Raw genomic sequence first — 12,755 nt, forward strand, 5'->3', positions numbered from 1 at the left:
CGGCCTGCAACGGAAACATGCGGTCTCTCCTTCACTGCAGCCGAAGTGAGTAAGACATTTAAACGTGTTAACCCTCGCAAGGCTGCAGGCCCAGACGCCATCCCCAGCCGCGCCCTCAGAGCATGCGCAGACCAGCTGGCCGGTGTGTTTACGGACATATTCAATCAATCCCTATACCAGTCTGCTGTTCCCACATGCTTCAAGAGGGCCACCATTGTTCTTGTTCCCAAGAAAGCTAAGGTAACTGAGCTAAACGACTACCGCCCGTAGCACTCACATCAGTCATCATGAAGTGCTTTGAGAGACTAGTCAAGGACCATATCACCTCCACCCTACCTGACACCCTTGACCCACTCCAATTTGCTTACCGCCCAAATAGGTCCACAGACGATGCAATCTCAACCACACTGCACACTGCCCTAACCCATCTGGACAAGAGGAATACCTATGTGAGAATGCTGTTCATCGACTACAGCTCGGCATTCAACACCATAGTACCCTCCAAGCTCGTCATCAAGCTCGAGACCCTGGGTCTCGACCCCGCCCTGTGCAACTGGGTACTGGACTTCCTGACGGGCCGCCCCCAGGTGGTGAGGGTAGGCAACAACATCTCCTCCCCGCTGATCCTCAACACTGGGGCCCCACAAGGGTGCGTTCTGAGCCCTCTCCTGTACTCCCTGTTCACCCACGACTGCGTGGCCATGCACGCCTCCAACTCAATCATCAAGTTTGCGGACGACACAACAGTGGTAGGCTTGATTACCAACAACGACGAGACGGCCTACAGGGAGGAGGTGAGGGCCCTCGGAGTGTGGTGTCAGGAAAATAACCTCACACTCAACGTCAACAAAACTAAGGAGATGATTGTGGACTTCAGGAAACAGCAGAGGGAACACCCCCCATCCACATCGATGGAACAGTAGTGGAGAGGGTAGCAAGTTTTAAGTTCCTCGGCATACACATCACAGACAAACTGAATTGGTCCACTCACACAGACAGCATCATGAGGAAGGCGCAGCAGCGCCTCTTCAACCTCAGGAGGCTGAAGAAATTCGGCTTGTCACCAAAAGCACTCACAAACTTCTACAGATGCACAATCGAGAGCATCCTGGCGGGCTGTATCACCGCCTGGTATGGCAACTGCACCGCCCTCAACCGTAAGGCTCTCCAGAGGGTAGTGAGGTCTGCACAACGCATCACCGGGGGCAAACTACCTGCCCTCCAGGACACCTACACCACCCGATGCTACAGGAAGGCCATAAAGATCATCAAGGACATCAACCACCCGAGCCACTGCCTGTTCACCCCGCTGTCATCCAGAAGGCGAGGTCAGTACAGGTGCATCAAAGCTGGGACCGAGAGACTGAAAAACAGCTTCTATCTCAAGGCCATCAGACTGTTAAACAGCCACCACTAACATTGAGTGGCTACTGCCAACACACTGTCAATGACACTGACTCCACTCCAGCCACTTTAATCATGGGAATTGATGGGAAATGATGTAAATATATCACTAGCCACTTTAAACAATGCTACCTTATATAATGTTACTTACCCTACATTGTTCATCTCATATGCATACGTTGATACTGTACTCTATATCATCGACTGCATCCTTATGTAATACATGTATCACTAGCCACTTTAACTATGCCACTTGGTTTACATACTTATCTCATATGTATATACTGTACTCGATATCATCTACTGTATCTTGCCTATGCTGCTCTGTACCATCACTCATTCATATATCCTTATGTACATATTCTTTATCCCCTTACACTGTGTATAAGACAGTAGTTTTTTTGTGGAATTGTTAGTTAGATTACTTGCTCGTTATTACTGCATTGTCGGAACTAGAAGCACAAGCATTTCGCTACACTCGCATTAACATCTGCTAACCATGTGTATGTGACAAATAAAATTTGATTTGATTTGATTTGATACATATAAGCCCTTAACCAACAATGCTGTTCAAGAAAGAGTTAAGAAAAAATTTCCCAAGTAAACTAAAGTTAAAAAAAAAAAAGGTATACAATAACAATAGCACAATAAAATAACAATAGCGAGGCTATATACAGGGGGTACTGGTACTGAGTCAGTGTGCAGGGGTACAGGTTAGTCGAGGTAATTTGTACATGTAGGTAGGGTTAAAGTGACTATACATATATAATAAACAGTGAGCAGCAGCAGTGTAAAAACAAAGGGGGGAGATCAATGTAAGTAGTTCAGGTGGCCATTTGATTCATTGTTCAGCAGTCTTATAGCTTGAGGGTTGAGGCTGTTAAGTAGCCTTTTGGACCTAGACTTGACGCTCCGGTACCACTTGCCGTATGGTAGCAGAGAGAACAGTCTATGACTTGGGTGACTGGAGTCATTGCCAATTTTTTGGGGCTTTCCTCTGACACCGCCTAGTAATACCATACAGTCTTACATGACAAAAATATATTTCAGTAAACACACCACACACTGTATGGTCTCTACTACCAGAGAGACTGGTACATTGGTACATTTAATTTGATTCTATAACCATCTTAAAGATGTCCTTACTTCCATGTATTGTGTGTTTGGTGCAGGCCTTTGGAGACCTCTCCCTAACCCCACTGTTAAATCTTTCATTGCCCCTTTAATATGACTGAAATGGTTTGTGTTCTTGGGTGGTGGCCCGGGGAAGATAGGATAATCAACTCCAGGTTTTGGCACCTGCCTGGTCTCTAGAGTGTGCAAATCATTATCCTCCTACTTCCTTCCTTCCTCCTCAGGAAGAGGACATCACTCACACCCAAACTTTTCCCAATTCATTTGTAGTCGGTCAGCCAGACACTGAGATAGATCTGACTGTTAGAGATGGTTCAAGGGAGAAGAAGACAGAGAGAGGTAATAGCTGTCAGACACATCAACAGACACCTTTTCTTTTGATAAATTAATACATCTGGATAGGGCTGTTACGGTGAACATATTAGTAATTACTAACAATTGGATACCTCGAAATTGGGGAGAAAAAGGGGTAACATTTTTTTAAAGTTTTTTTTTTAAAGAAAAAAGAGGCGGTTCCCATAAGGTTTCTATAGGCTAGGCCTACTATATTTATTTCTCAACTGTCTTAATATTACGTTTTTTTTCAATCGCTAGGACCCATTTCTCAATACTTTGCAGATTGCAGCTGTTGGGGATCTGCTCTGCTCTGACTCCAGCACACCTGTCTCCGCCCACACAATCTGAGAGTGAGGGAGAGTGAGGGAGAGAGAGAGAGAGAGAGAGGGAAAGAGAGGGAGAGGGAAAGAGAGAGAGAGAGAGAGAGGGAGAGAGAGAGAGGGGTAGAGAGAGGGAGAGAGAGAGAGAGAGAGAGAGAGGGGAGAGAGAGGGAGAGGGAGAGGGAGAGAGAGAGGGAGAGGGAGAGGAGAGGGGGAGAGGGAGAGGGAGAGGGAGAGGGAGAGGGAGAGGGGGAGAGGGAGAGGGAGAGGGAGAGGGAGAGAGAGGGGGAGAGGGAGAGGGAGAGGGGAGAGAGGGGAGAGGGAGAGGGAGAGGGAGAGGGAGAGGGAGAGGGGGAGGGAGAGGGAGGGAGAGAGGGAGAGAGAGAGGAAGAGAGGGAGAGGGAAAGAATACTGGGGGAGTGGTGGCAGGTCAAGGAGACACAGGATGAGCAGAAGAGGGCGTTGCAGATGTGACAGTGGCGCCCGACCAGGCTTTTCTGGGTGTGCAGTATATAAATCCCGCAAGAGGAAGGGGTCCAGAATGTGACGGCGGGGAACCAAGCAGCGCTCCTAAGGCCCGTATCCTTCCCAGTCCACCAGGTACTGCCAGCCACGACCCTGATGGTGCACGTCCAAAAGCTGCTTGACAGTATAGGCAAGATGGTCATTGATGATCCGAGGGGGTGTAGGAGCTGCTGCAGGAGGAGACAGGGGACTGGAGCAGACAGGTTTAAAGAAACAATCTTTGTCCAGTTCGAGGTGAGTAATTGCTGTGTGTGATATCCATTTCCTTTTCGGTCATAAGAGACGGTAGCAGCAACATTATGTACAAAATAAGTTACAAACATCGCGAAAAAACAAACATAATAGCACAGTTGGTTAGGAGCCTGTAAATCGGCAGCTATCCCCTCCGGCGCCATTATTATGTAGTGGCTTATTATCAGTGGCTATGCGTGGAAGCTGGGAGATGCTAAATGTGTTCAAGTTAATTAACGATCAATTACCTTGAGACAAAATGTCATGACTGTCACAGCCTTAGTCCTACCAGCCCCAGCCCTACTCCTACCAGCCCCAGCCCTACTCCTACCAGCGCCAGCCCTAGTACTACCAGCCCCAGCCCTACTCCTACCAGCCCCAGCCCTAGTCCTACCAGCCCTACTCCTACCAGCCCCAGCCCTACTCCCTACCAGCCCCAGCCCTACTCCTACCAGCCCCAGCCCTAGTCCTACCAGCCCTACTCCTACCAGCCCCAACCCTAGTCCTACCAGCCCCAGCTACTCCTACCAGCCCCAGCCCTAGTCCCACCAGCCCTACTCCTACCAGCCCTAGTCCTACCAGCCCTATTCCTACCAGCCACAGCCCTACCAGCCACAGCCCTACTCCTACCAGCCCCAGCCCTACTCCTACCAGCCCTAATCCTACCAGCCCCAGCCCTACTCCTACCAGCCACAGCCCTACTGCTACCAGCCCCAGCCCTAGTCCTACCAGCCACAGCCCTACTCCTACCAGCCCCATTCCTACTACCAGCCCCAGCCCTAGCCCCAGCCCCAGCCCCAGCCCTAGTCCTACCAGCCACAGCCCTAGTCCTACCAGCCCTACCAGCCCCAGCCCTCTCCTACCACCAGCCCTAGTCCTACCAGCCCTATTCCTACCAGCCCAGCCCTAGTCCTACCAGCCCCAGCCCTACCAGCCCCAGTCCTACCAGCCCCAGCCCTACTCCTACCAGCCCCCCAGCTCCTAATCCTACCAGCCCCAGCCCCCTACTCCTACCAGCCACAGCCCTACTCCTACCAGCCCCAGCCCTAGTCCTACCAGCCACAGCCCTACTCCTACCAGCCCCATTCCTACTCCTACCAGCCCCAGCCCTAGTCCTACCAGCCACAGCCCCCTACTCCTACCAGCCCCAGCCCTACTCCTACCAGCCCCAGCCCTAGTCCTACCAGCCACAGCCCTACCAGCCCAGTCCAGCCCTAGTCCTACCAGCCACAGCCCTAGTCCTACCAGCCCCAGCCCTAGTCCTACCAGCCCCAGCCCTAGTCCTCCTACCCAGCTCCCCAGCCCTAGTCCTACCAGCCCCCCAGCCCTACTCCTACCAGCCACAGCCCTAGTCCTACCAGCCCCACCAGCCCCAGCCCTACTCCTACCAGCCCCAGCCCTAGTCCTACCAGCCCAGCCCTACTCCTACCAGCCCCAGCCCTAGTCCTACCAGCCCCAGCCCTAGTCCTACCAACCCCAGCCCTACTCCTACCAGCCCCAGCCCTAGTCCTACCAGCCCCAGTCCCCTAGCCCCAGCCCTACCAGCCCCAGCCCTAGTCCTACCAGCCCCAGCCCTTCTCCTACCAGCCCCAGCCCTACCCCTACCAGCCCCAGCCCTAGTCCTACCAGCCCCAGCCCTAGTCCTACCAGCCCCAGCCCTAGTCCTACCAGCCCCAGCCTACCAGCCCTAGTCCTACCAGCCCCAGCCCTAGTCCTACCAGCCCCAGCCCTAGTCCTACCAGCCCCAGCCCTAGTCCTACCAACCCCAGCCCTACTCCTACCAGCCCCAGCCCTAGTTCTACCAGCCCCAGCCCAGCCCTACCAGCCCCAGCCCTAGTCCTACCAGCCCCAGCCCCTACCAGCCCCAGCCCTAGTCCTACCAGCCCCAGCCCTAGTACCAGCCCCAGCCCTACCAGCCACAGCCCTTACAGCCCTACCAGCCCCAGCCCCTACCAGCCCTAGTTCTACCAGCCACAGCCCTAGTCCTACCAGCCACAGCCCTACTCCTACGAGACCACAGCCCTACCAGCCACAGCCCTAGTCCTACCAGCCACAGCCCTAGTCCTACCAGCCACAGCCCTAGTCCTACCAGCCACAGCCCTACTCCTACCAGCCCCAGCCCTAGTTCTACCAGCCCCAGCCCTAGTCCTACCAGCCCCAACCCTACTCCTACCAGCCACAGCCCTATTCCTCCTACCAGCCACAGTCCTACCAGCCACAGCCTTAGTCCTACCAGCCACAGCCCTAGCCCTACCCAGCCCTACCAGCCACAGCCCTACCAGCCACAGCCCTAGTCCTACCAGACACAACCCTACCAGCCACAGCCCTAGTCCTACCAGCCACAGCCCTACTCCTACCAGACACAGCCCTACCAGCCACAGCCCTAGTCCTACCATCCCCAGCCCTACTGCTACCAGCCACAGCCCTAGTCCTAACAGCCACAACCCTATATCTGGAATGGTGCTTATTCAGCGGTTTCATTCCAGATGCCACTACTGCATGCACACACACATTTTGTTTTTCTATCCTTGTGGGATTGATTTCCATTAAAAATCCTATTTCCCTAACCTTAACCCTTAACCCTTCCCCTAACCCTAACCCTAATTCTAAGTCTAACACTAATTGTAACACTAATCCTAAGCTTTGTCCACATGGGGATGTTGGACATTTTCCCTTGTGGACACACACACACTCACCACCTTCTTGCGAGCGGGTGGGCTTCTTCTTCGCCCTCCCATAACCCTAATCGTCCTAAATGAACTCCAGCTCACTGATCACTCCCTGAAGCATAACCTTCCATTCTTAAGTGAGGCATGGTGCATAATGCATTCATCAGTTTCCCCATCCCTCCCCCACTCCCTCACCCTCCCTCCTCACTGAAATGGCACCGAATCGCTTAGAGCTGGATTAGTCTGAAGATGGGCAAGGTAAGGGAGCAAAGGTGAAAGGGGAAGAAGTTGAATGAGAGGGAAGGTAGGGAGGCAGGGTGGCTTAGGCTGGATCTAGTGCAGGGGTGTGTGTAGGGAGGCACCAGGGTCAGAGTCAGGGTCAGGGTGGACTGACTGTGTCCCCCTAGCCTAGTTCTCTGCCCGGCAGTGACCAGGCTCCCAAAGTGGAGTGGGACGTGGAACACGAGGATATGAATGCAGGGCTTTGTCCAGCACACGGTCATCACATTCCACTGGAGCCACTGTGTGTGTGGACTCAGAGCGCAGCAGAGCGGAGGAGAGGAGAGGGCTGGACTCGCCAGGCTGGGCACAGAGCCACAATGTAGCACCAGGAATCCAGCCAGGGTCTCTCCGGTCATCTGTCCCCAAAACACATACTGTAGCAACATCACAGGCATCTGACATTTCTGACATAGTCTGTTTTGGAAACAACTCTTAGTTATGAGGGAATAGTTCTCGAAAGAGAAGTGAGTTTAGCGCTGTGGAAAAGTGAATTCAGAACTATGGTAAAGTTTTGTGAATAAGGGCTCATTCGGAACAGCTATCTTGGAGTCAAAGGCCCTACTGCAATATTGTTGATATTTACAGAGTGCCATGCTGAGAAACATGAACCCTGCTTTTCTCTTTGGGTCTGATGCGCTCACAATTAATGTGATTTAGAGTAGGACAGCGCACCCATAGGTCAGTATGTGGCAGTACATCGCAGTGCTGTTGAATGATGTGTGGTGTGGTGGGTTACAGTGTGGAGTAATAAAGTTCTGGCTCTGGCTCTCTCTGTCAGGCTTCTGATGTAGCTACATATATCCGAAGAGTGGAATTCAGAATGAAGGAGTGATACAGTGGTCAGTATGTTTTATCTCTTGGATGGCTGTGTGAAAATATGCTTTCCCCATATCAAACTATTTCGTTGTTTTACAGACACCTCCACATTTTGCCCAAACTCTCTTCTTGTATGATGTTTTGTGGAAATACAATAAAATTATATTTGATACATCCCTTCAATATTAAACACACTTTTGTATGAGCTGATATAATGGCTGTGGTCATTTCTGGACAAACAAGCAGTTTTTTGATGCCCTGTGCTTGACTCAGTAGGATCAAACCATCAAACCATGCATGGGGGAGTTCGTGGAACACAGACATTTTACCCCAAATTTTAGAAAACTGCTTTGTGACAGCACATCATGAAGGAACAAGGCAGGGTAAGTGAAAGTCTGAGTTCCAAATGGCACCCTATTCCCATTATAGTGCACATATACAGTACCAGTCAAAAGTTCGAACACACCTAATCATTCAAGGGTTTTTCTTTATTTGTAATATTCTCTACAATGTAGAATAATAGTGAAGACATTAGAACTATGAAAGAACACAAATGGAATCATGTAGCAACCAAAAAAGTGTTAAGCAAATGAAAAGTTTATAGTTTATAGTTTATAGTTTAGTTTATATTTGAGATTCTTCAAAGTAGCCAGCCTTTTCCTTGATGAAAGCTTTGCACACTCTTGGCATTCTCTCAACCAGCTTCATCAGCTAGTCACCTGGAATGCATTTCAATTAACAGGTGTGCCTTGTTAATTTGTGGCATTTCTTTCTTTCATAATGTGATTGAGCCAATCAGTTGTGTTGTGACAGGGTATGGGGAGGTATTCAGAAAATAGCCCTATTTGATAAAAGACCAAGTCCATAGTATGGCAAGAACAGCTCAAATAAGCAAAGAGAAACGACAGTCCATCACTACTTTGAGACATGAGTCAATGCAAAAATGTCAAGAACTTTGTAGTCACAAAAACCATCAAGCACTATGATGAAACTAGCACTTATCAGGACGACCAGAGGAAGACCCAGAGTTGGGTCTGCTGCAGAGGAAAAGTTCATTAGAGTTAACTGCACCTCAGATTTCAGCCCAAATAAATACTTCACAGAGTTAAAGTAACACACATCTCAACGTCAAGGGGACACTTTTTGAATCAGGGCTCATGGTTGAATTGCTGCAAAGAAACCACTACTAAAGGACACCAATAATAGGGGAGACTTGCTTGGGCCCATTGACACGAGCAATGGACATTAGACCGATGGAAATCTGTCAGTTGGTCTGATGAGTCCAAATTTGCGATTTTTGTCTTTTTGAGATACTAAGTAGGTGAAGGGATGATCTCCACATGTGTGGTTCCCACCGTGAAGCATGGAGGAGGACGTGTTATGGTGTGGGGGTGCTTTGCTGGTGAAACTGTCAGTGATTGGTTATGCTTAACAAGCATGGCTACCACAACATTCTGCAGCGATATGCCATCCCAACTGGTTTGCGCTTAGTGGTACTATAATTTGTTTTTCAAAAGGACAATGATCCAAAAGCACACCTACAGGCTGTGTAAGGGCTATATGACCAAGAAGGAGAGTGATGGAGTGCTGCATCAGATAACCTGGCCTCCACAGTCATCCAACCTCAACCCAATTAAGATGGACAAAGGGTGGCTACTTTAAAGAATCTAAAACACAAAATATATTTTGATTTGTTTAATACTTTTTTGGTTACTACATGATTCCATTTGACATATAGTGTGTGCCCAATGGGCCCTGGTCAAAAGTAGTACACCAAAGAGGGAATAGGGTGCATTTGGCATAGGGACAATGAGTCGGGGTTCTAGAAGCCCCTGATCTGATGTTTGTATTGTGACTCATAATCATGGAAGTCATCGTCAGCCAGAAGAATATCTTCCGACTTCGTCATGAGGAAATTATTATTTTTTCCCCCAGAAGGGCGAGGGGCTGGTTCTACATGTGTTGTGGTGGATTGCAGGGCGTCCCTGACCAAAAAAACTAAAGAGAGGAAGGAAAGGGGTAAATCACTGTCTCTGCCTCTTTCTCTCTCTGCCTCTCTCTGTCTATGCCTCTCTCTCTATGCCTCTCTGTCCCTCGCTCTCTGTCTCTCTGTCTCTCTCACTCAGCTCCCCCATTTTTCAATTGCTTGTTAAGTGTTAAATTTGCTAATTTCCCTCTATCCACTTTAAAGCCAGAGAGAGTCAGCCCATGTCCATCCATACATTGAGGTGTCTATCAGAAATTGGGCTGGACTGGGGCTGGGGCTGTATGGCTGCTGCTACTGGGGCTGGACTGGGGCTGTCAGGAGTGGACTGGTGCTGAATGGCTGCTGCTGTTGGGGCTGGACTGGGGCTGTATGGCTGCTGCTACTGGGGCTGGACTGGGGCTGTATGGCTGCTGCTACTGGGGCTGGACTGGGGCTGTATGGCTGCTGTTGTTGGGGCTGGACTGGGGCTGTAAGGCTTCTGCTGTTGGGGCTGGACTGGGCCTGGACTGGGGCTGTATGGCTGTTGCTGTTGGGGCTGGACTGGGGCGGTAAGGCTGCTGCTGTTGGGGCTGGACTGGGGCTGTATGGCTTCTGCTGTTGGGGCTGGACTGTCCATAGTATGGCTGCTGCTGTTGGGGCTGGACTGGGGCTGTATGGCCGCTGCTGTTGGGGCTGGACTGGGGCTGTATGGCTGCTGCTGTTGGGGCTGGACTGGGGCTGTAAGGCTGCTGCTGTTGGGGCTGGACTGGGGCTGTATGGCTGCTGCTGTTGGGGCTGGACTGGGGCTGGACTGGGGCTGTAAGGCTGTTGCTGTTGGGGCTGGACTGGGGCTGGACCGGAGCTGTTTGGCTGCTGCTGTTGGGGCTGGACTGGGGCTGTATGGCTGCTGCTGTTGGAGCTGGACTGGGGCTGGAATGGGGCTGTATGGCTGCTGCTGTTGGGGCTGGAAAGGGGCTGGACTGGAGCTGTATGACTGCTGCTGTTAGGGCTAGACTGGGGCTGGACTGGGGCTGTATGGCTGCTGCTGTTGGGGCTGGACTGGGGCAGTATGGCTGCTGCTGTTGGGGCTGTCAGGGGTGGACTGGGGCAGTATGGCTGCTGCTGTTGGGGCTGCACTGGGGCTGTAAGGCTGCTGCTACTGTGGCTGGACTGGGGCTGTATGGCTGCTGCTACTGGGGCTGGACTGGGGCTGTATGGATGCCGGTACTGGGGCTGAGATTTGAAATTTCACATGTGGTGTAGTTTGAGGTTGTGTAGGAATAATATGTTTACCCTCATACTGAGTTGATAGACATAGCTTTTAGTACAATAGCTGGTACTTTGTTTTGTGACCTTCCCGACGTTATGCAGAGAAGGACGGGCTTAAAGTAAAATGTTCAATTGTACTTTTCCTGTATCAGGATAAGCCCTACGGTGTGTAAAAAAGCTGTAAAAAAGCTATTTTGTGTGAAGCGTAACGGATTTTGGGACTTTGGCTCTCTGCATTCCTCTCTCACAGATCACTCTGTATCCAAGAAAAAGGCCAACCCAATATCCAGTATAAACATTGAGGCGGAAAAAAGTGGAATGCAGAAACATTCCTTTTTTGTTCGCCAACATTTTCCGACCCCTGCCCCCTCTCTCTCTGTCCCAAATGCCGATGTCTGGTTGGGGAGAGCTCCTCACAAGCTTTCAAATTGTTCCCCCCAACTCAGCCAAATTGTACTGAAGTAGAATAGGGCTATTCTTCTCTTTCATGAAGGAAGGCAAGAGCACAACTGAAAAGCAGCCATCTGCACAGCCTCACAATCCAACAGAAATACACAGAGTAGGATGGTCAGCCATTTTGCAAAAGTCAAGTTTTAATGACCTTCCCTCCTTTTTGTGGACGTAGGGTGAGCTGATCGGAAACTCCTTCAGGACGTTGGTATGCAGAGAGGTGCCAGGATGTAAGGGTGATGGTATGTGGCAAAGAAGGGCACTCAGCCCTTTATTTAGGTAGTGAACAGATACCCAAGTACAGAGCACTAATAAAAACTTATTTTAGAGGAATTCCCAACAGCCAACACTTTACTTTTTACCCACCCTAAGCCTTCCTCCCCATGATACTGTTCCTGATCATAGTGATGGTGTGTGTGTGTACATGTCAGGTACCTGGGCCATGTCAGTAGTAGTGTTTTAGTGGACCCTGGTGGCTTCGGAGCAGGCCCTTAAGGTGTGTGTGGACATGCCTTTGTGTGTTAGCTAGTCCAAGGCAGGCTGTTGGCCCCTGGTGGCTTCAGAGTGGGCCCTCATAGTATGTGTGTTAGTTAGCCCCAGGTGGCCTTGTGGTAGCTAGGGCCTCATGGTGTGTGGACACTCTAAAGGATGCAGCCTCTGGGAATGCACATTGACACTGACTGACCTCACTAGGAGGAGGCAAGGTCACCACTTCATTAGGAGACAGTGATGCAGGGTGACCAGCGGACACTGTGAACCCCAATGTTATGTCATTACTCAAAACTTTTCAGAAAACCCAATGCACTTAGTTTATCTGACTACAGTTACTTAAAGTGATTTCCAGGGATCTTCCAACCTGGGAAATTTTGCAGAATTTTGCAATCCTACCTGCAAGTCACATTATGCTGTTTTGTAAAGTGATGTGTAATTCCTATCCGAATCCAGCCAGGGTTAGGATAAGCAGCAAAACTATTCTGCAGCGTTGAAGGTCCCCAAGAACACAGTGGCCTCCATCAATCTTAAATGGAAGTTTGTAACCACCAAGACTCTTCCTAGAGCTGGCTGCCTGGCTGAACTATGCAATCTGCAGAAAGGGCTTTGGTCTTGGAGGTGACCAAGAACCCGATGGTCAGTCTGACAGAGCTCTAGAGTTCCTCTGTGGAGATGGGAGAACCTTCCAGCAGGACAACCATCTCTGCAGCACTCCACCAATCAGGCCTTTCTGGTAAAGTGGCCAGACGGAAGCCACTTCTTGAAAGGCACATGACATCCCACTTGGAGTTTGCCAAAACGCACCTATGACTCTCAGACCACGAGAAACAAGATTCTCTGGTCTGATTAAACCAATATTGG

General features: G+C 50.4%; 1 protein-coding gene across 1 annotated transcript; it reads right to left on the reverse strand.

The window, feature by feature from the left end:
- Window positions 1–7,027: 7,027 nt before the first annotated feature.
- On the reverse strand, window positions 7,028–11,846 carry LOC121847438 (predicted GPI-anchored protein 58). The gene is made up of 3 exons (XM_042328449.1): window positions 11,838–11,846; window positions 10,122–10,916; window positions 7,028–7,201 (listed from the first exon to the last, which is right to left on the reverse strand). Exons 1-3 carry the CDS (start codon window positions 11,844–11,846, stop codon window positions 7,028–7,030), a joined length of 978 nt encoding a protein of 325 aa, XP_042184383.1.
- Between the last annotated feature and the right edge of the window lie 909 nt (window positions 11,847–12,755).

Source organism: Oncorhynchus tshawytscha, linkage group LG01 (assembly GCF_018296145.1).
Source record: "Oncorhynchus tshawytscha isolate Ot180627B linkage group LG01, Otsh_v2.0, whole genome shotgun sequence".
In the NCBI taxonomy this organism is placed as follows: domain Eukaryota; kingdom Metazoa; phylum Chordata; class Actinopteri; order Salmoniformes; family Salmonidae; genus Oncorhynchus; species Oncorhynchus tshawytscha.